This window comes from Periplaneta americana, chromosome 10, assembly GCF_040183065.1.
Source record: "Periplaneta americana isolate PAMFEO1 chromosome 10, P.americana_PAMFEO1_priV1, whole genome shotgun sequence".
NCBI classification, from domain to species: Eukaryota; Metazoa; Arthropoda; class Insecta; order Blattodea; family Blattidae; genus Periplaneta; species Periplaneta americana.
The window spans coordinates 88,284,937-88,311,232 of record NC_091126.1 but is presented as its reverse complement, the minus strand read 5'-3'; the positions used below and the strand labels follow the sequence as shown (position 1 = coordinate 88,311,232).

The window sequence follows — 26,296 nt, the reverse complement described above, 5'->3', positions numbered from 1 at the left end:
TATATCACCGTAGAAAGGCTGTACTGCATCACCGAAAGGAAAAGGACAAGCAAAATGCAGCAAATCTTCGGCGCAAGATGAGGAACTTTCAATTATGAGGGAAGTTAGGGCAAGAAGACAAGAAAGAGACGAGTACATTGTGTTTGCCGAAAATGTCGCAATGAAATTACGCAAACTCTCGTCACCGCATGCTACAATCCTGGTTCAATATATAATAAACACTACAATATTCGAAGCAGAGATGGGGAAGGACAACAATCCACCAGTACCCCAATACCCAACCTCCACGAATTCGCAAATGCCAGTGTTTGGTTTTCCTCAAGCACAATATGGACCAGTGTTTCCAAATCCTATATATATAAATCCCACAAGGGTAGCTGCCCTTCAGTAAGGGTTGCCAAAGACACAGCATACTAAGCAAATAAAATAAAAATAAACATTTGCGTTATCACTATTTACGATTTTTATTTGCAAATGGAAGCTAACCTTGGGAAAATACTTTTATTCAATAATTATTAGTAATCAAAAAGAATATAAGGAAATTTAGGTGTACAGGTGATTACGTAAAATCTGAACAGAATATTTCATTACGTCTATAGCAATAATTTTCAAAATATTTAAAGGAATTCCAAAAGACTTAAAACATTCAACTGAGAATTTTGGAATTGTTCCCCTAGCTCCGAACAATAGGCCAAATATTTCAATCTGTCCTTGTATATCTGTACTTCTCTCTCGTGCACCTCATTGTCTCCTCTCACTGTTCAGTAACTATATTCAGAGTCTGATGCTCCTCCCTCTACAGAATTTCTCGATCCAGAAACTACGGACAGTGATTCAATAGATAATATTCTCCTCAATCTTTAATATGTTCACTTGCAATAATTGTCATTGTAATTTTGTTTCACTGTGTAAATTTTCTAATAAATAAATCCATTATACAAATATTTGTTGTTTTATTCACTTACTTACTTATTTACTTACTGGCTTTTAAGGTACCCGTAGGTTCATTGCCGCCCTCACATAAGCCCGCCATTGGTCCCTATCCTGAGCAAGATTAATCCAGTCTCTACCATCATATCCTATCTCCCTCAAATCCATTTTAATATTATCTTCCCATCTACGTCTCGGCCTCCGCAAAGGTCTTTTTCCCTCCGGCCTCCCAACTAACACTCTATATGCATTTCTGGATTCGCCCATACGTGCTACATGTCCTGCCCATCTCAAACGTCTGGATTTTATGTTCCTAATTATGTCAGGTGTTTATGTTGTTTTATTCACTACCTTAATAAAATCTTGTAGAGCTTCTATAAGTCTATCACACAATTCTGGAATAATAGTTGAAATCACTTGCTTCGAAATCTTAAAAGTATACATGAGAGAATGGTAGGAATCATAGACAAATAAATAGAATCCTCTGTTGCAAGAAACCGTAACGTTACAGCAAGACGCTCATTGGTAGGAATGGCTGTCCTGTATGAAGTATCACACTTGCTGATTTTCGGCCCAATCATAATGAGAAGAGTTTCAAAATCAGCACTGGACATTCGAAAAAAAATTCTGAAACCCCCTCCACATCTGTACTCGAGATTTAACTGGTCTACATCGTCCAATATCAAATCTTTCATCAGATCACTTCCTCGATTTCGACTCTGGAGACTAGGACGTACCCAAAATCTACGCTTTCGGAACTTACGGCGTTTGGCACTTAAAATTATTATTAAAGCTGCAGAGGCAAGTAGAACGTCCTCCTCGTCGCACATTTTCACTACTAATGCCGACCGATGCTGATCCATGTGTGGACGTACGAAGCATTTTCAACAAAGCCGATTGACTTTGCCGCGCGGCAATGCCGATCCCTGCCGATCGGCATAGTGTGGATGCGCCTTGAGGCTCGCGAGCCGCGGGTTGTGTCTGCAATTATAGATATATATTCGTTTGGTTCTACGTTTTCACGAATGATGTCATTACGAGCGCGAGACATCTCGATTTCGTCGGTTTGCTACATCGTTGGTTTGCTACATACACGTAGTAGTTTCAAGGCTATACAACAGAGTGCAGTATTTCATATTCGATAAAATCAAGTTCCCTCCCATCCGGTAGTATTCGATAATTATTTCCGGTCGAAGGACGAGTTAAGAATATATCCGGTGTGTTTATGTTCTGGAACGATGGCCCTAAGTGGTTTTGTAGAGTTTTTCCAAAAAGGAAAGGTTAGTGAGAATTAGTACATAATATAAGATAGTGACAACAAGAGTGTCAGAATGAATTTACTTTTCATATCATTTAGTTTGTACGTCATTTTGACAGGAGTGAAGTTTGCAGACGATTTTCGAAATATATTTGTCTTTTCATGGCATTTACAGGTCGGAAGTAATTTGAGAATTCCCGTGGGTTGAATTTGAGTATTAAAATCATTAAATAACGCTTGGAAACGTAGTGGGTATATAGTAATTCATTTATGTTTCTAATGAATGTATTGGTCATAAATTTGTCTTCAAACTTAGGCTAATGTTATCACACAGTGAAATAACCAACAATTATAATGTAAAATCATAAATTTCTTTCCATTTTAGGCAGTGGCATGCGGTGGTCAAACAGACAGGGTAAGCTGTTCAGTTTTTTATAACACAGCCTCCCTCTGCAACTGAACCAAAACCAAAAATAAATTTCAGTCTTAATAAAAGTGCATTTGAAAAGTACATTACCTATTACGAGGAATGGCAATATTTTTTTTTTTTTCTTGTAGGCTATTTTATGAGTTTCACATATTAAGTATGTTGAATTGTAAGTATGCGTTTTACTATTAAAATTGTGTCCATAAATGACAACAATTTAAATGTTATTTAATCTTAATTCTGTGGCTTTCCCCATTAACTAGAAAGTGTGATTAATGCATTTCAATTCATTTTCATTAAGGTCTAAGTCAATATGAACATCTTTGGTTTATTAATGGTGAGAGTTTACTTCGATATCACAGAAAATCGGAGTTAGTGTGATTGCCATTCCTTATCCCTAAGACAGTTTTTGCCCAATGAAATTTTTATATAGGCATTTAAGTTTTTCGATGTCTATTAACATTTTCTTCTATCTAAATTCCCATTCGTCTCTCCAAAGCCTGACCTATTGGTACCAATGTCACCAGGGTAAACTTAATTGCAAGTTTGATATGCCGAATATTGCATTGTGATTTTCTGTAGTATACATGAAACTCGAATAAGATGTCCAATATTTTCAACATGTGTTACAATTTTTTTAATTTTCTAGGAAAACTTTAAATTTAGTGTGGCTGCGTAGGTTAAGAAGTTAATTTATTTTAATGATGTTATGCTATTTTTCTGTTATGGTCATTGGTGGAGGTAATATTTATATGTTATAATTTTTATCTGTATCTTTATTGCCATCCACATGGCCATTGAAATAAGACATCAATCTGTGAAGACTGCACTATCGTTACATTAGAGTGTGCTATTCTGTATTCAGTGTAAATTTATAGCCTATACATGGATTGTATTTCAGTAGAATATCACCTTTGTTTCTTTGCGTATGAAATACTTGACAACCTCTTCTTATGAAAGTTACGTAGGTAAGCTTATTACTTAATTTTAGGGCCATTACTTTGTAGATTGGGGTTAGAGTTGTTCCAAATTTTAGATAGGCTTATTTTGTTTCTAGTCTTAAAATGCAGCTAGTATCCCGAAGTTTAGTTTCAATTTTTTTTCTGCCAGTTATTGTTTGAAACTTCTTTCTAGTATGTGACTTTCTGTTGTCAGTGTCTTAACATTCGATTCTCTATCTTTTCGATTTATTATGTAGATACAGAATGCTGCATTTTTCATAAGTATAATGAGGAAATAAGGTACATATAATAATGGCTTAATTGTACTGACCTCTGCATTCTGCAAAATAAGGTGACTGTTCTTTTTCTACTAAATAGTGAAAGGATGTATTACCTCACTAGGTGTTCTGAATATTATGCATGAAGTTTCTCCTTTCGCTGTCAAACATAATAATTCTTTTGTTATTGTAAATATATTCTAAGGCTTTTAAGCATTTTATTATCAATTTGCTGTATAGACGCACATGTAGAATTTAAGTTTGTATATAAAAACTTAACTAGGCCTTGTAATATTTATTTTAAAAGTGAGTAAAAGAGTTTAACCATGAATGGGAGTGATTGGCACACAGTGCATTTAGCAAGTGTGCTAACTCCTGCAAGTGGATTAAAAGCATTTACACATAAGTGTAATATAACATTTTATCCACGAGCTCTTAAAAATAACAATTTAATATTAAATAGTGTATAAACTTATCTTTTATATTCTTGTTACTGTTGCTAGGAACAGTGAGTGGATAAATTTCTCACTCACCGCCAAGGCAAACAAAAAGACCGGAATGCAGGGATGCTTTTCAGGCTTGACAGGCCCCAACGGTGCCATGGTACTATTTTTTGAGGTCATACAGTGCCAGGGCATGTTTATGATTTTCATTTTATCGTCAGATTTTGTATTTATAAAAGGTCATATTTTATTCATATTCAAACATTTTCCTAATGTAGTCTACACGATAGACTTAACAACCTCTACATCTAGATTCGAACCCATATATTTTCGTCGTAACATTCTGTAAGTATTCCTGCAGAAAAGATGTTGATGATGATGATGATGATGATTATGATGATGATGATGATGATTATGATGATGATGACGACGACGACGACGATGGTGGTGGTGGTGGTGGTGGTGATGTCGATGGTGAAGACTACTAGTGGTACTATTGAAATCCCAGAGCCAGGGCACTTTTTTGTTTAGAAATATACCACTGCTGAAATGGGAATATGCACTCCTTCCTAGTAAAGTAACATGAATATGAAGGATATAGCCTAATGTGTGTTAAACATGAGTATAGCATCTGGCTATTTTATTAGGTAGTGTTGGATACAAATTTTTATTGAAATTATAAATTGCAAACTTAAAAGTTTTTCACACTCGGTGGTAAACTATAGGGATAAAAGAAGTATGTATTATATTAAATAGTAATTAGGAATTTGAATGAAGTTCTGGTAACAAAGCATGTACTTGTATGTTTACTGGGTGGTGAATAAATAAGACATATCTTAGTAATTTTAATGCTAAAATCTATATATTTAAATATTAGTGCCACTAATTGTTTTACTGAACAAATTCAGCACCCACCTATTCTATTAAAGGTTATTGTTGTTCTAGATGATAGAAGAAATCTAAAAATAATATTACGTGATTTGAACCACAAAACTGCACTCACTTGTGGTGCATGCCGTGGATCATTCAAAAGAATTGAGTGCAATGCAAGCCCAAAATGACGTATTACCGAACCTTCTTCTTTTTCTTTAAGGCCTCTCCTCTCTTCAGCAGTTATTCTGTATTTCCATTCACGAACTTTCACTATCTTGCCGGTTTTCTTCCTGCAGATGGTAAAACGTCATTAAGGGTATTCCAAGTCTCCATGTTGTCTTTGGTCATCCATGTTTCCTCTGTTCTGCTGGCAACCCCTGTAGAATAGTCTTTGGCTACTGGTATATCTTCTCATTCATTTTTCGTATATGACCATACCACATCAGAGCTTGCCTCTGAATTGTTTCCGTAACAGGCTTCTTCCAGTCCGTTAGGCCTAGCTGTCTAATATCTTCATTTTTTATTCTCTGTAACCTGGATACACTTCCTACTCTGTGTTCCATCCATCTCTACTGCTGATGTTCAACTAGGGTCCACCCCTTTGTACCATAAGTAGATGTATTTCCCCACTATTCTGAAAAATTCTCTTATTCTTCTGCCTAACTATAATGTTACTATACAGAACCTCATTTGGTGTGTTCCTGGAGGACACTATATTCAGTGAGGGAAGTGGAGGAAAAAAACAGAGGCAGTATGCTATTCCAAGATTTTCCCCTCGCATACCTCGATTTAAAAAATGGCATACCCCTTCCTAACAGCATACACATACATGATGTATAAAATAAATTGTTTCGTGCAGTCAGTAATGTGAATCTTTTAAGCTTACACAACATATTATTAAAGTTCTTAAAAAATAATTTCAAGTTACTTCAGTTATTTATTAGATTATTTTGAAATGTCCATTGAGAGTTATCATTTAAAATAATGTTAAAGCTTCAAAGTCCCTTAATTAATTATTAATAAAAAGTGAAACAACAAAAATGATACAGTCACTAAATTGGCAACAATGGCCATCATAAGCCTTCTATACTTGAGATACTACCCTTTTAACTATTCCAGGGGTTGACTTATCAAATAAACGTGTCTAAATACACGTTGAATACAGTTCCAGAAGGCTATGGTTAGATTTACGAAGCAAACAGATAGTACTCTTTGCTGTGAAGAAATGTAGCATATATTCTTATGGATCACATTTTTTCAGTGACGGTATGTCATTTTTCACTAACAGTATGTTTTCTGGCCATAGAAACCAGTGGCGGTATTCCATACCTGCGCACACCGCCTCACTGACTATATTCAACATCAGCATCATAGCTCATGGTAATTGAACCTAAATAGGCCTACTTGAACCGTTTTACTATTGGAATTGTTACTTGAGGTAGGATGATATCTCGTCCTAAGTTACTGTCAGGAGCTCAGTTGTCTTTATAGGGTCATGTACAAAAATGAATATTTTGCTGTAATTCTTCTATCAAAGTATGTAAAAATTTGAAAAAATTAAGATATGCGCTACTTTAGACATACATGAAGGATTTGAATTTAAATCTGTTTTTAATTTTAATACTGGATAAAATTAAAACAAAATCAGCGTATCATAATACCATTTTATGTGGACTATCGTGATAAACCTATAGTGCTATTTTAATACAGTGCAACAAACCTGGCCATATTACACAGAGCAATGAAGTAGGGCTATTGTGATACACACAGATGCTTAATGTATCTTCTGTAAAAGTTTGGTTGAAATCACATTAAATTCGACTTAAATTTAGTAACTTTTGTAATGACCGCTTTTCCCCATGAAAATTTACTGGTAAACAATTTACTGAGACTTAACACATTACTGTCAATGCTAGAAAACTGCTATATGTTGAAATAATTTTTTTGTGTGTAAGAAAATATATCGAGTAAATTATGACACAATTTGTATTGCTAAAATAAATTAAAATACGTTTCTAAATAATGATGAATATATTTTCCAAACTTGTGTTAAATTTTAGCAGTAAAAAGAATTACTATTAAGCTAAAATTGTTATGTAAATAAGCAGGGTTGGCATGTTTAAAACAAAATGTTTTAAACACAGTGTTAAAAAATGTTTAAAACAATATCCATTGATTGAAACATTTCAATCACATCATTTAAAACTATATGATATTATATATATTATTTTAATGTACCGAAGTACATATGATATTTCCATGCAGATATTCTGCGTCATCATACGATGAAAGAGTAATGGAACGGAGAAAAATTCTCTCCGGTGCCGGGATTTGAACCCAGGTTTTCAGCTCTATGGCACCGGGGTTGTATCCGGTGTGGCTTAGTGGATAAAGCATCAGCACGTAGAGCTGAAAACCCGGGTTCAAATCCCGGCACCGGAGAGAATTTTTCTCCGTTCCATTACTCTTTCATCGTATATGATATTAATTTTTAAGCTAACAGAATTCTCTGTTATGTTTATTATTATTTCTCCGTTAATAATAAACAACCAGAATGTTTAAAACTATATAATCAAAACATGTTCCTTCTTTTGTTCCATACTACAAGTTATTTCTCTTGTTTTCTGGTTGTTTTATTTTATCCTACTTGTTTACAATATAAAATCATGTTTGCCGTCTATTCAGAGGTTTATAAAATATACAGTTATGGATCTACAGTGGTGATCCTGACTTTATGGATTCAAACTTTAACTTTTTTTTTTCCAAATAAACATGATTATTAATAAGGTATTTTTGTAGGATATACAGTGCAAACAATCTGAATGCTGATATCTGCATGTAGACCTACCAGGTTTTCTTATATTTATAAGAAGTCCACAGAAAAAGTATTTTAAGATGCTTAAATTATAAAATATTCTAGTCTTTTTCTACTTTTCTACAAATTTAGCTTAAAATTTCAAAATGAAAACTGAGCTGTAAAATAAAATTTTGAAAGTACACCGGAGGGTACCAATTTTTTCTGTTGTACCACTGAGTCATTAAACCACCAAACACCACTTCTACTTCATGAAATGTTTTAATTGTTGAGTGCACGAAAAAGACATGCAACTTTGTTAGCCTTCTCTGTGGTACAAGTAATCATTCGACCATGATCATTTGCTCACTAATCGACACTCACCAGTGGCATCTTAAGAAAGCAGAAATACGGATATTCAGTTTGATTGGAAATTTATCTTTGTGTTTCTGTTGTGTGGCTCAAATAATAAATACTAAATGCAAAGTAATCTGTCTTTTAATTATACTGTCTAAATATTTAGTGAAGCGAAATTTTGATGATGAGGATTCTCTATTTAAAAAAAAAAGTATTTATTTAAAGAGGTGGAAAGATGTGTACAATTGGCTTTTGCCCACTTGAATAAGCCCTCTCAAGCTCACAATGAACCACAAATAGTCAAAGAGCAGGAACAGATGCCCCACTGTTTTATTGAAATCAGAATTATAACTTTGTGCCAATTCAAAACAGGAGTGTCAAGCTTTTTCATAATGATGTAAAAAATGATTTCTCACTGTTAATAGATGATAGATCTTCAGAGAAATATAAGCAATGAAACTGAGGTAAATTCGAAAATATTATTTTTCTTTTTATGAAATTTATCATTAAGTTTCATATAATGTATTATTTTTTCTAGTTAGTAGGTTATTAATTTTATGAATAAATTACCCTATTTAATTCAATAAACAGCGTGAGAAATGTAAGGTGCCTGAAATGTCGGTTTCCCGAATTTCTCTTAAAGTTCTGGAATTTCGCTAATTTTTACAATACCCATCTGGCAAGCCTATGTATAAAACATGTTTAATATAAAAAGCCAACTTTATTTTTTTCAATATTTAAAAAATTAACCAACTCAAAATATCACTAATTTCCACGAAATTTCTAATAATAAAAGATGGGAGAGTCTCAGCGTAAAAAAATATAATTTCTGAGTATCCAAGAAAAAATGCAGTTGCATCCTTTCGATTACTCACAGGACTATTTGTCAAAACACTTGAACAAAATTGGAATTTTTTTCTTCATCACTTTGTCCATTGTACAGTCTTCAGAAAGAAATGGATCAGAATCATATGTCCAGCCCTTTCCTTTAACCCCACTGTGTGTGAGAAATATTGGAGAGCAACTTAACTTGTGTTAATTAATGGCTTTATTGCCAAGAACTCAGCATTAGCTAACAATGATGACGACAACAACAACAGCACATTTTAAAAATGCACTATTACATGGCACTGTTTAAAACAGTATAAAACCAGTTTAAAACCAAAATAAAACATGTTTTTTTTATTTTTTTAAATAAAACTTTTTTTTTTTGAACCCTGTAAATAAGTAAAAGTAAGTTTATATGTAAAAGTTTTAAACTTCTACTGTATTGTAGGTTCCAACATGTCAATTCAAACATCCCTGAAGAGCTGAGAAATCAGAAGGAATCTGAAACGAAAATACAGTTAAGTTTTGTTCTTCCCACAATTAATTAATAGTCACAGAGTTGTATGCCCTCTCTAAATCGATACACATAAAATTAGTTTTTTAACCATTAGGATATAACTTTTGTCTTAAGCGGATGCACTGCTGAGTTTTGGTCAATTTTGATTATTTTATTCATTTTCTAAATATGGTGCCAAAAATGTGCGGTTTTTTAGGGATACTCTAGTGAAGATTTCATCGCAACATCTTCATTCCAAATTAGAAAATCAGTTTATCCCATGTAAGTGGCTATGAGATGCCCGGTGCGAGACCATATTCATGTGGTGCGTTGTCATCAATGCTCCGCTTACGGGCACTTCTCATCAGCATGCAGCTCTGAAAAACGATGTTCGCACTGTGCTGGTTCACATGACAGAAGTGACTGTGAAAAAACTAAAACGGAGTGCATAAACTGTAAGCGCTACAACAACAAAATGGAGACCAGAAGAAATTTCAAACCTGTGAACACCGAACACGTAGCCACCTCACCTGACTGTCCCGCGTACAAGAAAATTGTAGACATTATTAAGTCGAAAATTAATTATGGCTGAACTTATTATTTTCCAACAGAATGTACATAAATCACTTATTCCTACACAAGAACTTATTCACACGACGGGACTAAACTCTCAGCTGTCGAACAATGAAATTAAATTGTTATGTGTTCAGGAACCTAATTATAGGAAAAATCGCATTTCTGGTTTTGGTATTCATAATTTTGTACATTCTTACAAGAATGGCTCTGATGGTAACGAAAGCATCCCACGCGCGGCTATAATCACTAGAAATGCTAACATTATACAATTACCTCAGTATTGTTCTTCTGATAGAGTTGTTATATGCTTAGATTTCACTGGTATTGACATATATATTTGTAATATTTATTGTGATCCTGCCTGCGATTTTGACATTGTTCTAAATGATCTTCATAAAATTTGCCTAGATCTTAGAGATAAACACCTGCTTATACTGGGGGATATCAACGCCAAACACCATGCTTGGGGTAGTCCTATAAATGATAGGAAAGGGATACAGTTCCACGATTTTTGTTGCGCCAATAATCTTACCATACTCAACAAAGGAAACAAACCAACTTACCGTCGAAATAACTGCGCAAGTTTTCTCGACGTAAGTGTGTGTAGTGACAGGCTCTTACAACTCATCTCAGATTGGGCAGTAAGTGATACGGCAACTATGTCTGATCACGAACTGATTATAATCCGAATCCAGTCAGCATCTTGTAATTCTAATTTCTCTGGTGTTACTCGTAAATATAGAACTAAAAATGTCAAGTGGGATCACTTTAAAATCTCTGCAAAGAAGAAATTGCAACCAATCTCTTCCAAAATAAATGACATAGTTTCATCTGAAGTTCTTAATGTAACAATTGAAAATCTCACTAACGATATTATTAGCTTATGTGAAAAACACCTACCTAAAAAGTCGCAAACTGTGGTGAAAACTTACTGGTGGTCTACTGAATTAACTATACTGAGGAAGAGAGTCTTAGCTAGCTATAGACGCTTTAGAAGATGTAGATGTGACGAGTTACGTAGGAAGTATAAGGATTCATACTACATTATTAGAGAAGAATACAAAAATAAAATCATTCATGCAAAAATCAGTACGTGGAAAGAATTCTGCTCCACACAAACATCACAGAATCCATGGAGTGTAATATATAAAATTTGCCGCAAACCCGAAAATTTCAATCGTACACTTACGACTGTTAAAACTGATGATGGTTATACGATCAATGCACACGAAACTGCTACCCATCTGATTAACAACTTCTTCCCTGATGACACGCAGGATTTAAATTTTCATAAACATGTACGGTATCTTACTGAACTAACTCTGCGTACAGAAGATGAACGAGAGTTCACGTACGAAGAAGTGAATAGTGTCATCAACAAACTAGATGACAAGAAAGCCCCGGGATTAGATGCACTGTCAGCAAACATAGTTAAGAATGTTCATAATTGTTGTCCTGACTTATTTGTAAATATTTTTAATAAGTGTTTGGAACTGCACATATTTCCTGACCATTGGAAAATTGCTGCTGTAAGAATAATTTCAAAACCACATTGCATTGACAAACTAACAGCTAGTGCCTTTCGACCAATCTGCCTACTACCTGTGATGGGAAAAGTCTTTGAAAAGTTGATCATTGACAGGATTATGTATCATATGCATTCAAATAATCTTTTAAATTCAAACCAGTATGGATTCATCCCCCAAAAATCCACAGAAGATGCCGTGCTTAATGTGGTTAACTGGGCTAAAGAGGTATTGGCAAACAAACAGATCGGACTACTAATATCTCTGGATATCAAAGGTGCTTTTGATAATGCCTGGTGGCCCATGATTTTGTTACAACTTAAGAGAAAAGAATGTCCCAGAAACTTATACAAGCTAATCAAAAATTATTTCTGTAATCGCAAAGCACAACTTACATTAGGACTGAAGACTGTATCTAAACATATTACCAAAGGTTGTCCTCAAGGCTCAGTCTGTAGTCCCGGACTCTGGGTAATCCTGTATGATGGTTTGTTGCAAATAGATTTGCCAGTAAACTGCAACATTATTGCATATGCGGACGATGCTCTCATATTAATAAAGGGTGAAGATATACAAACCATAACAGAAAAAGCTAATTCAACTTTGAAGATCATTTCGAAATGGGGTATTAACAACAAACTTCACTTTAATCCTCACAAAACAACGGCCATGTTAGTCACTAAGAAAAAGAATGTGGATGTCCCGTTAATAAAGTTTAACAGCGAATACATTCAAACAGTGAGTCACTTCACTTACCTAGGTGTTGTAATTGATAGTCGAATGCTATTCAGACTACACTTTGATAATCTGGCTAAGAAAGCCAGTAAATTTCATTCATCACTAGTTAGGGCTGCTAAACCAACTTGGGGACTAAACTCTGATATTTTACGTATTATTTATCATGGAGCATTTGAACCTTCAATACTCTACTGTACTTCTGCTCTTCGAAACATTCTAGATAAAAAATGGGCTCAGAAAAAATTACTACAGATTCAACGTGGATTCATTTTACGTATCACACAGGCTTTTCGAACTATCTCAACAGATGCAGCTCTAATTATAGCAGGCATAGCACCACTCTATTTAACTGCCATTGCAAGAACTGAGCTCCTTAGTTATAAACAGGGTAAATTATTTCTTGACGAAGGTGTTCAATACGAAATTGAACAAAGAGCTAATTTTCTCTCATTGGGTCATCCAAGAAATCATCTCCATCCTGTTGTAAATTCAAGATGCCTTTGCAAGCACGATGTGTATATATACACAGATGGTTCTCGAACACAGGGAGAAGATGGCAAGAGTTTTGTAGGTTGTGCTTTTACCGCTTTTAATAATGGTACAGAAATATTTTATTCTAAATATCGATTAGCACCAGTATGCAGTGTGTACCAAGCTGAACTATTTGCCATACTTCAAGCAATAAGATGGAGTACTATCAACAAAACGAACTCCTGCATACTGTCTGATTCACAAGCAGCACTTCTGTCAGTTAGAAACAATAGGAATCTTCACCCCATTGCTTTGGATATAAGGTCTGAATTTAAAAATCACAATCACATATGCCTATCCTGGGTTAGAGGACACACAGGTATTGTAGGCAATGAACGAGCAGACGAACTTGCGAAAGAAGCTGCTTCCGCAGACATACCCTATTCATACATAAAGTGCCCAATCTCATATATCAAATGTAAAATGAAAGAACATATTACTTCTAATTGGAATTCACACTGGTCTGCAAGTGATAAAGGTTCAGTCACCAAAAACCTATTTTTTCCTCAGGTATATGATCGACTGAAATGCAAAATTTACTCTCCAAACTTTATTAGTACACAATTTATATCAGGTCATGGTAAATTTGGAGCTTATTTTGAAAGATTCAAAATTAAGACTGGAGAAGAATCGATGTGCTCGTGTGGAGATATTCAGTCGGTTGAACATCTACTGTTTGAATGTCCTATATTTTACATGCAAAGACAATACCTTACTGTCCATGCTCTAAACTGTAAAATAACCTATGAGCAACCAATATGCACTGTTTTTCAAAAGCACTGTTGCTACAAACGTTTCGTCAAATTCATACATCTTATATATTCAAGGTTATAATTTCATCTTTATCATCATGATAATCCAAAACATGTATTAGACTAGATGGTCTGTTAAGGTCTCACGTCAGTCCAACTCTTAGCAGGGCGACCAACAAATTTTCTTTCACGAGGAGCGTACTGCAGGATTTGTTTCGGTATCAGTGTTCTATCCATCCTTTTGAAATGATTAACATATTGTAATATTGATTCGACTTTGAGTTATTTCAGGATATCATTATTTCTTTCGTGGTTCCATTTTGTGTCTCATGAAGTCCATCTCGGCAGCGATTAAAACTGTCGGGCAAGAGTTCTTTTTAACTGCGATTCGTGTATAACTCTAAATAAATGATGGTTTTAAAATTGTATTTATTATGCATTATGTTTTTATAAATTTGGTAAATTTATTTTGTATATCATAGTCATGTGTAAGTGATAATGAATGTCCAAGGTATTTAATATTGTTCATCCTTTCCAATTATCTGTTACTGACGTACATCTTGCTGTGTATATATAATATATATAATATATATGTATCTGTGTGTGAGTGTATGTATGTATGTATGCATGTGTATATTTATAAATATATGTCTACATGTTGTTATATTATGTCTACAAATGTACATATTTTAGCGAAATGTCTTAATATGATCTACAAGTTCAACATGTCTATTCATGTTAAATTCTCTAGGTATTTCGATTATAATTTCAAGCCTTCAATCAAATTAATGTTTATTCACCGTATGTATCTATATGTTATGTCTCTACATACGTAAGTATGCATGTATTTATGTATGTATGTATGTATGTATATATGTATGTATGTATGTGTGTATGTGTGTATATTAGCTAAGTGTCATAATATTATCTATAAGTGCAACATGCTATTCATGTTAAATTCTCTATGTTTTTCGACTGTAATTTCAAGGCATTAATCTAATTAATTTATATATGTTACACTCTTACAAGTGTATATTTATTGTATGGTAGTCTGTAAGTTTCAATTTGTTATGATTAGTTTAAAATATAACCCTAATATACTATATGTAAAATAGGGTTTATAAATATGGAATAAATACTACTACTACTAATATAACAAGAATGCTTATATAAACTTTAAAAAGCTTTTGTCACAAATCGAGTTTTTACATATTAACGTGCAAGAAATGAAATAAAATTTATTAGCAATATTGGATTAACTGGCAGATCTTTTCTGTCTTCCCTCCTTATAGATTTTTTCAAATTTTCGCGTTCTGATAGCTGTGTTAAAACATGTGAAGTAATTTCGTGTAATTTATTTCTCAAAATTTGTCCAGGATTTAATTCAGGATGTTAGTCTGCCATACATTTCAGGTTTGCTTTTACAATTTCAGCATCAGTCTGTTCTCTGTTGGATGCATGAGAATGTGGGGAGTCCATATTACCTTTAATAACTCTTACTTTTGTACCTTGACTTACTGTAATGGCTGTTGTATTACACTCTCTCTGCCTCAGTTTCTTGCAGTCCCAGTAAGTTTTTCCTTCTGTCCCATTTCTACTTTTATAACAATTGTAACCATTTAATAATAACTTAGTATCTCTTTTTCCATAGGTTATAATTCTAGGCCTATTGTCCATTTCAACTTTAGTACTATGCCACGTTTACTTGAAGATTTAGAAATGTTGATTTTGTGAACTGTATACCAACATTAAGACAATGTTTATATATTATGCCACTATAGAAACTTATATACTTAATTTTTAATAAATGATACAAAAGTAGATTCGGGAAAATATCCATTCGGGAAGGTATATTGGGAATGTGGATTTCGGGAAAAAGTCCATTCCACAAAATAGGCCTTCAGGATTTTTGGTTCAGAAAATGGATTCAGGAATTTGGTCAGGAACAAATTTCGGTTTAAGGGGGGGTCAGGAATGCAGGCAAGGAAACCACGTGTTATCCCCTCCCCATCATTCACTACCCATGTTCATTTTCGAGGTTTATGAAATGTTAGCAAGACATTGTTGTTTCGTCAACATTATCTGCTCTTCGTCAGAAGAAGCTGGCAGATTATCGTAATAGTATAGAAAACGAGAACTATTTCATTCGCTAGTGATACATTTGAGGGGCATTGTTTCAAAACGTATTATGTGCAACTTACAATTTTTTTACACGAACGACGAAAAACTGGATTACTCGTAAACTGGAGAAGTTTTCAAAACACTACACAAAACCATTTTTAAGTACTGGTTTCACAGTTTACAAATATGACGATTTGGAATCATCAGACATCACAGCATGAAAGATAACTAAATAGAAAGTAACAAATTTAATTTCGTCCACTAGGGGACTTAATACGTTTTGAAACAATGCTCCTCATTTGTTGTTATATTGTTCATTTTCAGTTTCTACACTGTAGCATTAAATTGAATTTCAGTTCAAATACTCTTTCTTCACCTCTTCTTCTCTCTCTAATTTTTGTTATTTTATAACATGTTCGGAGTAGAGTGGTTTGGGCTGTGGGGTTCTGTTTACAAGAGTCCTCTTTATGTGTTTATATTCGAAATTTTCTTCTACATCCTCACTAATAATTTAACTTACCTACTGTGTCAAAAAAATCTGAAAGCATTTATAAAACAGTTATATTACCGGTTGTTCTTTATGGTTGTGAAACTTGGACTCTCACTGTGAGAGAGGAACATAGGTTAAGGGTGTTTGAGAATAAGGTGCTTAGGAAAATATTTGGGGCTAAGAGGGATGAAGTTACAGGAGACTGGAGAAAGTTACACAACATGGAACTGCACGCATTGTATTCTTCACCTGACATAATTAGGAACATTAAATCCTGACGTTTGAGATGGGCAGGGCATGTAGCATGTATGGGTAAATCCAGAAATGCATATCAAGTGTTAGTTGGGAGGCCAGAGGGAAAAAGATCTTTGGAGAAGCCAAGACGTATATGGGAAGATAATATTAAAATGGATTTGAGGGAGATATGATGGTAGAGACTGGATTAATCTTGCTCAGAATAGGGACCAATGGCGGGCTTATGTGAGGGCGGCAATGAACCTTCGGGTTCCTTAAAAGCCAGTAAGTAAGTACTATGTATGTGTCAGGGTGTACCTACTATCATGTCTGGATATGCTGTGTTTAGTATAAGTAGGACCACCTCATGCAGGGTGTGGTTCTTCTCTAGGGTATGCATGGGGATGGTATTTGTTATAGCATCATCAGAAATATAGATCTAGTTCTTAAATATTTTCTAATTATGGAGATTTACTACTTTTGGGCAATTTTTTTCAAACTTCCATTTTCGCCATATTTTATCGTCGTAAAAATGATAGAAATATCTTTATTTGTCGGAAATGAACTACAACCTAAACTAACCTAAGAATACGTTATTACAGATCACTTCCGACAATTGAAAGTATTTCTATCATTTTTACAACGGTAAAATAAGGCGAAAATGGAAGTCTAAAAAAATAGTCCAAAATTCATAATTACCAGCAAATATAATAAGCCCTGCACCTTACCAGTTAAGACATGAAATCGTAAATATAGGGTCTCCCAATCTGCTTTCAAAATATCCACACTATTCCCACACACACAACTATCAGATAACAAATCATGATTATTCTTGATACGACTTGGTTAATAAAAACCTAAGCTAATCAACCCTAACCTTCCTACATACAAGATGTACAACCATGCTACCACTGCATCAGACGTCTATCCACTGCCATCCAAGATCCAAATAAAAAAAAAAAACAAAAGACAAAGCCTCAAATACTACAATCGATCGATCAATCGAACTACACCACCCAGCAACCAATCACAATCACAACTCCCCATTCAAACCACTAACCCTTCTCTAACACCTAAAGCACTTTCTCTTCCAATCTGCTTTCAAAATATCTCCACAAATGCCACATGCAAACTATCAGATAACACACCATGATTAATTAAGAACTCGCGCAATTCTTCTTTCCTCAGTCTAATAAATTCTACCTCACTTGTTCTACATCCCGCTCACAAAACACGATCCACTTCGATCGAAGTTATCCACACAAAAGACAGATCCTTCAATACTGCAATCGATCGACCAGTCGAGCTCCCCACCCAGCAGCCAATCACAAAAACCCCCACTAAAACCGAGCCACCAGTTACCACAAAGGCTGCCGAATTCAACCATATAAATCGTAATAAATTAGTAAAAAAAAACACACACACAATGAAAACATGTTCCCATCATTTCCGACAAATAAAAAGCATAACATTGTTTTCACCTTATAAACTACCCTATAATCAAGAGTCCTTATTTAAAAATCCGCCCAGTAATCAATCTCCATAATTACCAAATATTTTCTATGCTTAACGCAAAGTGCAGCAAAGACCAGTTTCGAGTCAACCTTAAATTAAGATGTACTTTTGTCACCAAGTTTTCAAACGTACAGTTAGCAAATGTCAGGCGAGAATTTTATAACAGATTGTGTTGTTATTAGCAGAAGAGAGTCTGTTTGAGACTGTGTTTTAAATCACTGTGGAAAGTGTGAACATTTTTTATTCTTTCTTTGTCATTTTTAAAATACAGTATAAGCATCTATGGTCTATTGTGATTAACATTCTTTCATGAAAATTATTTGTTACGTTTTACAACTTTCAGTGCATACATACATACATACATACATACATACATACATACATACATACACACCTTTTGCCTCATGTTACTAAATGAATCAGAAGCAACAGCAGCTCCTGTTAAATGCACTCAGTTTTCTCAATGATCAATGCCTACTATGATGAGCACGTATAATTTTTTCCAGTTGGTTATTTAATGAAGCTGTATCAACTATTATTATCTGTGCATTTCGAACTGGTGGCTCAAGGTCAAGCAATGGACTGCATTTTCCATGTATGCTTACCCCATTCCTGGCCCATTCTCCTCAACTAAAGTCATCTGGGACAGTCGGAATTACCAGCGCTTCAGTTCAGAGTTTTCAGTTCAGTGACTCGTGCGTGATCTATACTTTTATATGTTTTTATGTGACCTTGATCTGCCAGTTCGAAATGCACAGATAATAGGTTATCTTGCTTCAATGCAATTTGTGGTAACGTGATGACGCCGAGGATTCTTCATAGATTGCCTGACATTTACCTTAAGGTTGTGGTGAAACCTCGGAAAAACCCCAACTAGGTAAACAGCACAAGTGGAAATGAAACACATCTTTGAGTGTAGCTCCAGATCAGTGGACAATTGCACTTACCAAGCATGTATCATAAATGGTTGCAGTTTTAGTGGTTAAAATAGTGCATTATTTTTTTTATGTTTTACATTTTCTAGAATAAACGTTTGTTTTACTAGAATGGATGAATGTAGAATTTTTCTCTACAAAAATTTTAACAAACTTATAAGTATAGATAATATTTTAAAATATAAATTTTAAATGTGCATTTGCTATGGGGCGTCTCCCAGTTCACCACCCATTATATTCTTTATTTTTGTTAGAAATCAAGAAGTGACTAAAATGACTGGTAAGTTACATTAAAAAAGAAACAATTATAATCTAAGTCGAGAATTTCAGTGTCATGTATTTACCAAACTCTCATATACACCTTTCTTGTGTGTATGCTCAGGAGTGTTTGCATAATGTACTGAACAAATAATCGTGACTAGACATAATAAGTAGCAATATAATGTATTTCTTGTGTACGATTCTATGTTGACCTTCACTTTCAAAGCACTAATTTAATCTAAGTGAATGTATTTTCTTGATTTCTTAATATTACAGACTTTTCGCCCTAAGAAAAGATTTGAACCAGGCACACTGAGGTACTCATTACACAAGCAGGCACAAGCATCTCTCAATTCAGGAATCAACCTTCGTTCAGTAGTACAGTTACCTCAAGGAGAAGACCCTAATGACTGGATTGCTGTACATGGTGAGTACAATAATATGCTAATATATAGACTCAATAGTGTTTGCAGATATTAGGAGCGATTTCGCAATTGAGATTCTTTTTCGAGTTTGCTCCTAATATGTGCAGCTCCAAAATTATCAAATGTTTCACTGAGATATACTATTCACATCTATTTTAAATCTTGTTCTTCGTAGAAAATTTTCACGCAGATCATTAATATTATTCTATTGAACCTTTATCTGTACTAAGTATGCGAAAATACATGGCCTTGCTGTCTGGTGGCTGTTTGAACAAAGGTCTGTTTTCATTTCTTGTTAGAAACACTGTTGCCTAGTTATTTGCTACGTTGCACATTTTCCAAGAAATTCAGTAAGGAGAATATCATGCAGCTTTGGCATGTCTTACAATTGGCTTTAATGTATTATTTGTCTTAAAAGGATGTGCATGAAGTTACTCTATCTTTCGGTTCATTAAGAAATTAATATCTTTCTTTGTGCTTACCTTCAAATAAGACTGTAATGTACTGCAGTTTTTTCACAGTTAAAGGCTGTTAAAATATGGTATATTATGAAAATGCACTCAAAATTGAAATTTCTTTTATGAGTAACGGTATTTTTCATTTAATTAAATATATTAGTCAATTTTATGCGTAAATGTGTTAAAAATTTGTAAGTCTATAGTTTATGGTTAAATTTGTCTCTCAGCATAAAATATCAACTATAACCAGTTGGCCAAATATACAGTAATATTTATTGAAACAAATTTAAGTATCTTTGTAACCGCAATCTGGGGCTGAGATCTAAACTTTCGAGAATTGTGGCTCGCATATTATGACCTACGATTCTTAATTTAGCTGGTCTACAAAATGTGTGTAGCAATAATTCATTTTCATATGCGGGAAAATATGGAAAAGAACTAGAGTGAGTAAAAAAAAAAATTACTACCTCGTGAAAATTGTTTTAGGCCTGTAGCCTGACTGATAATAAGGCTGACTGACCACTGTTCCAAAAAGAGAAATGTCTTTCAGAAATCTTAGTGGTTTTGAAGTGTAGTGTGCACATAGCATTATTGTTTGTAGGCTACTTAAAATGCCTAAGCCTAGCCGTCCACTGGCACCATGAATGGCCGAATATTTGTTAGGCCGTATATGGCCGAATGCTGGACAACCGGCAGAAGAGCCGATCGATCGTCCACTGGAGCCGACACTTCGGCCGTCAGTTACCAGTTGTATGTCCTCGTGGTGCTACATGCTTATACATACATACATACAGCCACCGGCGTGGCTCAGTCGGTTAAGGCGCTCGCCTGTCGGTCTGAAGTTGCGCTCGAGTGCGGGTTCGATCCTCGCTTGGGCTGATTACCTGGTTGGGCTTTTTCCGAGATTTTCCCCAACCGTAAGTTGAATGCCAGGTAAGCTATGGCGAATCCTCGGCTTATCTCGCCAAATATCATCTCGCTATCACCAATCTCATCGACGCTAAATAACCTCGTAGTTGATACAGCGTCGTTAAATAACCAACTAAAAAGTACATACATATATACAAATGGCTTTTAAGGAACCCACAGGTTCATTGTCGCTATCACATAAGCCCGCCATCAGTCCCTATCCTGTGCAAGATTAATCCAGTCTCTATCATCATATCCCACCTCCCTCAAATCCTTTAATACTCGTATTATTCTCCTATTTACGTCTCGGCCTCCCTAAAGGTCTTTTTCCCTCCGGCCTCCCAACTAACAGTCTATATGCATTTCTGGATTCGCTCATATGTTCTACGTGCCCTGCCCATCTCAAACGTCTGGATTTAAAGTTCCTAATTATGTCAGGTACGGAATACAGCGTGCAGTTCTGCATTGTGTAACTATCTCCATGGGTAAGTTTCATCATCTACACCTACACAATAAACTTCTAGAAGATAGTGCTAAGTTTTTCGATTACTATCGGATGAATGTTGATACAATTCAATATATTTTAATGTAATTCTTCCATCAATCTCAAAATGGTCAAATTTCAAAGAAGTTGTACCACCTGAGAAACGTTTGTCAGTGATATTCAAGTAAGTAGTACATGAATAATAATTTGTTGAGCCTTAAAAGTTTTAGTTCACTTGTTTAATGAAAGAAAAAAATACAAGATCTAATTAATTTTTCGGCGTTCATGGCGAAATTTATGGAAACAGTGACCACGTGTTGCTCTGTTCGGCCGAATGAGACCGGAAAATCCCATCTGAATTGGATCCAATCGTAATTCGGCCTCAAACGGCCGAATAGGGCAAGTGTAATGGACGCGCGCCAATGCATTCTCTTGTTGTGGGATCATTCGGCCGAATTCGGTTCCAGTGGATGGCCAGCCTAATTTGTTTTATGTTCATTTACATATTTGCTACAATATTGATACACGTAAATTTAATAATGCATATAACAATATGTATAGTTGTATCAATCACGACATTAAAGAAATATTTTAATCATGGGTTGCAATTGGTTTCCCTTAGTTTATAATAAAAACTATAGGCCTAGCTTATTTCTGTACTTGGTGATTTAAACATTTCACTTTGTCATTATAAGTTTAACCTCGACTGAAGAGTCACATCCAACAGAAAGTGAGAGTATTGATAGATATTGTTAATTAAGAAATATGGCACTACATATTATATATTTTTTAGATTCTTTAAATAAATAGTTGTTATGTAGGCTGACAAGATGTCAGTTTTTGGTTAAATTCTTATGGTGCATACTGGTGGCTGCTGGCATATAATCCAGATGTTAACAGTCCAGATTTAACATTCATTCATTGTGTACTTCCCAAGGGCAGGTCTTCATTGCAAACCCAGCATTCTCCACTCTTTTCTATTTTCTGCCTTTTTCTTAGTCTCCGCATATGATCCATATATCTTAATGTCGTCTATCATCTGATATCTTCTTTCGCCCCAAACTCTTCTCCCGTTCACCAGTCCTTCCAGTGCGTCCTTCAGCGGGCAGTGTCTTCTCAGTCAGTGACCCAACCATTTTCTTTTTCTCTTCCTGATCAGTTTCAGCATTAACCTTTCTTCATTCACTCTTTCCAACACAACTTCGTTTCTTATTCTGTCTGTCCATTTCGCACGCTCCATTCTTTTCCATATCCACATTTCAAGTTTTTCTAGTCGCTTCTTTTCACTTCATCGTAATGTCTTTGTTTCTGCCCCATACAGTGCTACACTCCATACAAAGCACTTCACTAGTCTCTTTCTTTATTCTTTTTCCAGAGGTCCGCAGAAGATGTTTCTTTTTCTATTAAATGCTTCCTTTGCCATTGTTAACATCTTATGTTTTATTAACCAATGCTTAGTTTTCGGCAATAAAGCCATTAACTCTCTACCTCTTCAATATTTCTCACACATTTTGAGTTTAGAGAAAAGGGCTGGACATGATTGAAGATAATTCTGATTTATTTCTTCTTGAAGTCTCTACAATGGAGAAAGTGAATCTTGATGTCACTGCCTTTGTTCTGTTTGAGGTCGAAAGTAGTAGCTCCTACTCCAAGGTTCAAATGGGAGACTATTATACCTCCAGAATATTTTAGTTCTCCTGACATTATATATGTCCACCACTGTGGAGTAATGGTTAGCATACCTGAGAGTGAAACAAGTGGGCCTGGGTTCAGATCTTGGTTGGGACAAGTTACCTAGTTAAGGTTTTTCCGCTGTTTTCCACGTAACCCATTAAGAGCAAATGCTGGGTAACTTACAGCGCTGGAGCCTGGACTCATTTAGCTGGCATTAACACCTTCATTTCATTCAGAGTTTGGAGAAACATAGCAGTTGATAAAACTTCGTATAATAACCAAATTAAAAAAACTTTATACATAAAAGTATTGGAGAGTGATGTAGCAAAAAATATGACCATAGGCACCACATTTTTATATTATGGCAGTTATAGCACCTACTCACAACCCACAAACTGTTTGCAGGACTACACCTGCCATTTGGTTAGTGGGTCCATATGACCTAGCTGGTAGGATTTTCAGACAACTCCCCAGACCATATACCCTCTACACCACTTAGGGGATGTTTATGCATGTCATGGCAGGTCTGCATGCTGAAATGGGTTTTCCTCCATTTTTTATGGAACAGTTATTCCACAGTATCTTGGTTTCCAGAGCCTCGTTTAAGTCAGGTCATAATCATAACCATTTCACATATTAGACCTAGGAGTCTGTTACAGTCTCCATCCAGTGCTTTTTAGGTCTTCCCAAGTTCCTTCGGCCTTTTGGATTATAGCATAAAATCAGTTTTGGCATGCGGTTGGAAGGCATCCTTGCAACATGTTCTTTCCAGTATTTACTAAAGATTATTATTTTTTTGGTCCTACAGAATATATCTGTTATGGTAACAATTAATATTAGAGGAGAAAAATTCGCTCCGGTGCCGGGGATCGAACCAGGTCCTTGGTTCTATGTACCAAGCACTCTCACCATTGATCTACGCTGAAGTCCAATCCACAGCACCAGATCGAACTCCCCTCCTCCAGGGTTTTTCCCTTTGTGGCCTGACTCCAAGTTGGGGATGGATGTTGACATTTTATTAAGTCAACTGCCATTATACAAGGAGTGCACTCCTCTAATATTGTTACCATAACAGATATATTTTGTAGGACCAAAAAAATTATAATTTGTAGTAAATTCTTCTAGCAACAGTGCATATTTTTGTAGAGATTACTGTGCACATTACTGTGGAATCCCGGCCACCAAGTCACTCAACTGAGTCTGCTCCTTGTATAATGGCAGTTGATTTAATAAAATGTCAACATCCATGCCCAACTTGGAGTCAGGCCACAAAGGGAAAAACCCTGGAGGAGGGGAGTTTGATCCAGTGCTGTGGATTGGACTTTGGCGTAGCTCAATGGTGAGAGTGCTTGGTATGTAGAACCAAGGACCTGGGTTTGGTTCCCAGTGCCAGAGCGAATTTTTCTCCTCTAATATTAATTATTAAATGTTCTTTCCAGTTAAATCAGGTGAGGATGGGAATTGAATAGAAGTTATGGAAAGAACTTCACTACTCTGTGCAACCCTTAACATCTTATTAAATACTGCTGGTCCGAATCTGCGAAATATTTTTTCTCAGATTTAAGTTATATATCACCATAGGCAGGGGCTAAGTAGGTAGATCACCAAAGCGTGTGCTAGGGATGAGCATACACCCTTTGAATAGCTGGTCCTAGAAGCACCAGGACCGACAAAAGGGACAATAGTAGGAAAAAACGAGTTAGCCCCCTCCCTTTATGGAATTCTGAATCCGCCACTGTATACCACAGTACATTAAGTAAGCCTACTGCTACTTGTATATGAATTCTCTATTTTATTCATATTACAATATGTTACGTATATTAATTTTATTTGTTTGGTGACATTTCAAGGTTGATATGTTAGATTTTCTTATTGTTGATATGCTGGTAGTTACAGCCATCAACCTTCAACATCTCAAAACAAACGTACCACTCCTCTCTTCCTCTCCACAGGAAATACTGCACATTTGTTTTAAACTGAAAGGAAATAATCATACTGACAAAGGACCTTTGGACTAATCATAATAAAGAATTTTCTCACAGCAATAAAGAAAGAGAATGTGAATAATAAAGACAGCTCATTCAGTCACCAGTGTAGAGTGATTCCATGAATATGTCCATCGAGTGGTAAAAATTGAAACTATAGTGGGGTTGTTTGTTATTTATTAAATGTGTTCATAAATATCTCAAGTGTCTTATTCAATAAGAAAATTGGAAAAGTATGTCATGAACATACATATCATAAATCAATGTAAATATTCTCTGCAAGTCTGGTCAATTCGTAACGCTCAACATGTAAAGAAATACTTTCAGAAACAGCATAATAAGCAATGGAATAAAAGTTTCTTTAGATTTAAAATCTGCATTATAGTACAAACAAAAAATATTTAACCATTATTCTCTAAAATAAGTTTTCTGCCATGACAAAATGTCAGTACGTAATGGCGCGTTTTCCTGACTCTACTGCTTTGTAAGCAATAAGCGAGACGTTGGTGAAGGTGAATGTGCGTGTAGTTACTCTTAAGGTTAAGTCTATATCAGTGTAGGCCTATTAAACAAAATTTGTTTTTGTTATGGCAAAATCATCAGCACAAAGACAGCGTGAATTTAGGCAATGTAAAAAGGAGCAGGACTGATATGTAGAATGGAAAGAAAAAGAGAAAGTCAGAATTAGGAAGAAAAGAGCTGCACTCAGAAAAAACTAAAAGCAGAAGAGAACAACTTAAAGCAAAGAATAGAGAGCATAAACGAGCTCAGAGGATGAGAGACAAATTGAGAACTGAGGAAGGTGATGATCTTGCTGACATTGCAACGCCTAAAAAAGATTTAAAAGCAGACAGCATTATGGAAAATGCAGAAAACGAGTTGAAGAAGCACTGCCCAACTCTCCAATCAAACGAAAAGAACTCATTGCTAATTTAGCATGGAAGGAAGGCTTAATAATCAAGAAAACAGGGGAACGTAAGTCGAGAAACAAACTACCGGACAACATTCACACAGCAATCCTCCATTTCTATGAGTATGATGCAATATCATACCAAGC

General features: G+C 35.2%; 1 protein-coding gene across 4 annotated transcripts in view; it reads left to right on the top strand.

Moving 5' to 3' along the window:
• Positions 1–2,066: 2,066 nt before the first annotated feature.
• Mob3 (MOB kinase activator 3) overlaps positions 2,067–26,296 on the top strand; it is a 47,189-nt gene continuing 22,959 nt past the window's right edge. For 3 of the 4 annotated variants that reach the window (XM_069837884.1, XM_069837883.1, XM_069837882.1), the window contains exons 1-3: positions 2,092–2,210; positions 2,574–2,603; positions 19,581–19,731. In XM_069837884.1, the coding sequence (XP_069693985.1) occupies positions 2,169–2,210; positions 2,574–2,603; positions 19,581–19,731 (223 nt within the window). In that variant the 5' untranslated portion in view covers positions 2,092–2,168. Of the gene's footprint in view, positions 2,211–2,573; positions 2,604–19,580; positions 19,732–26,296 lie in introns of all 4 variants that reach the window. The other variant, XM_069837885.1, reaches the window with a different exon arrangement.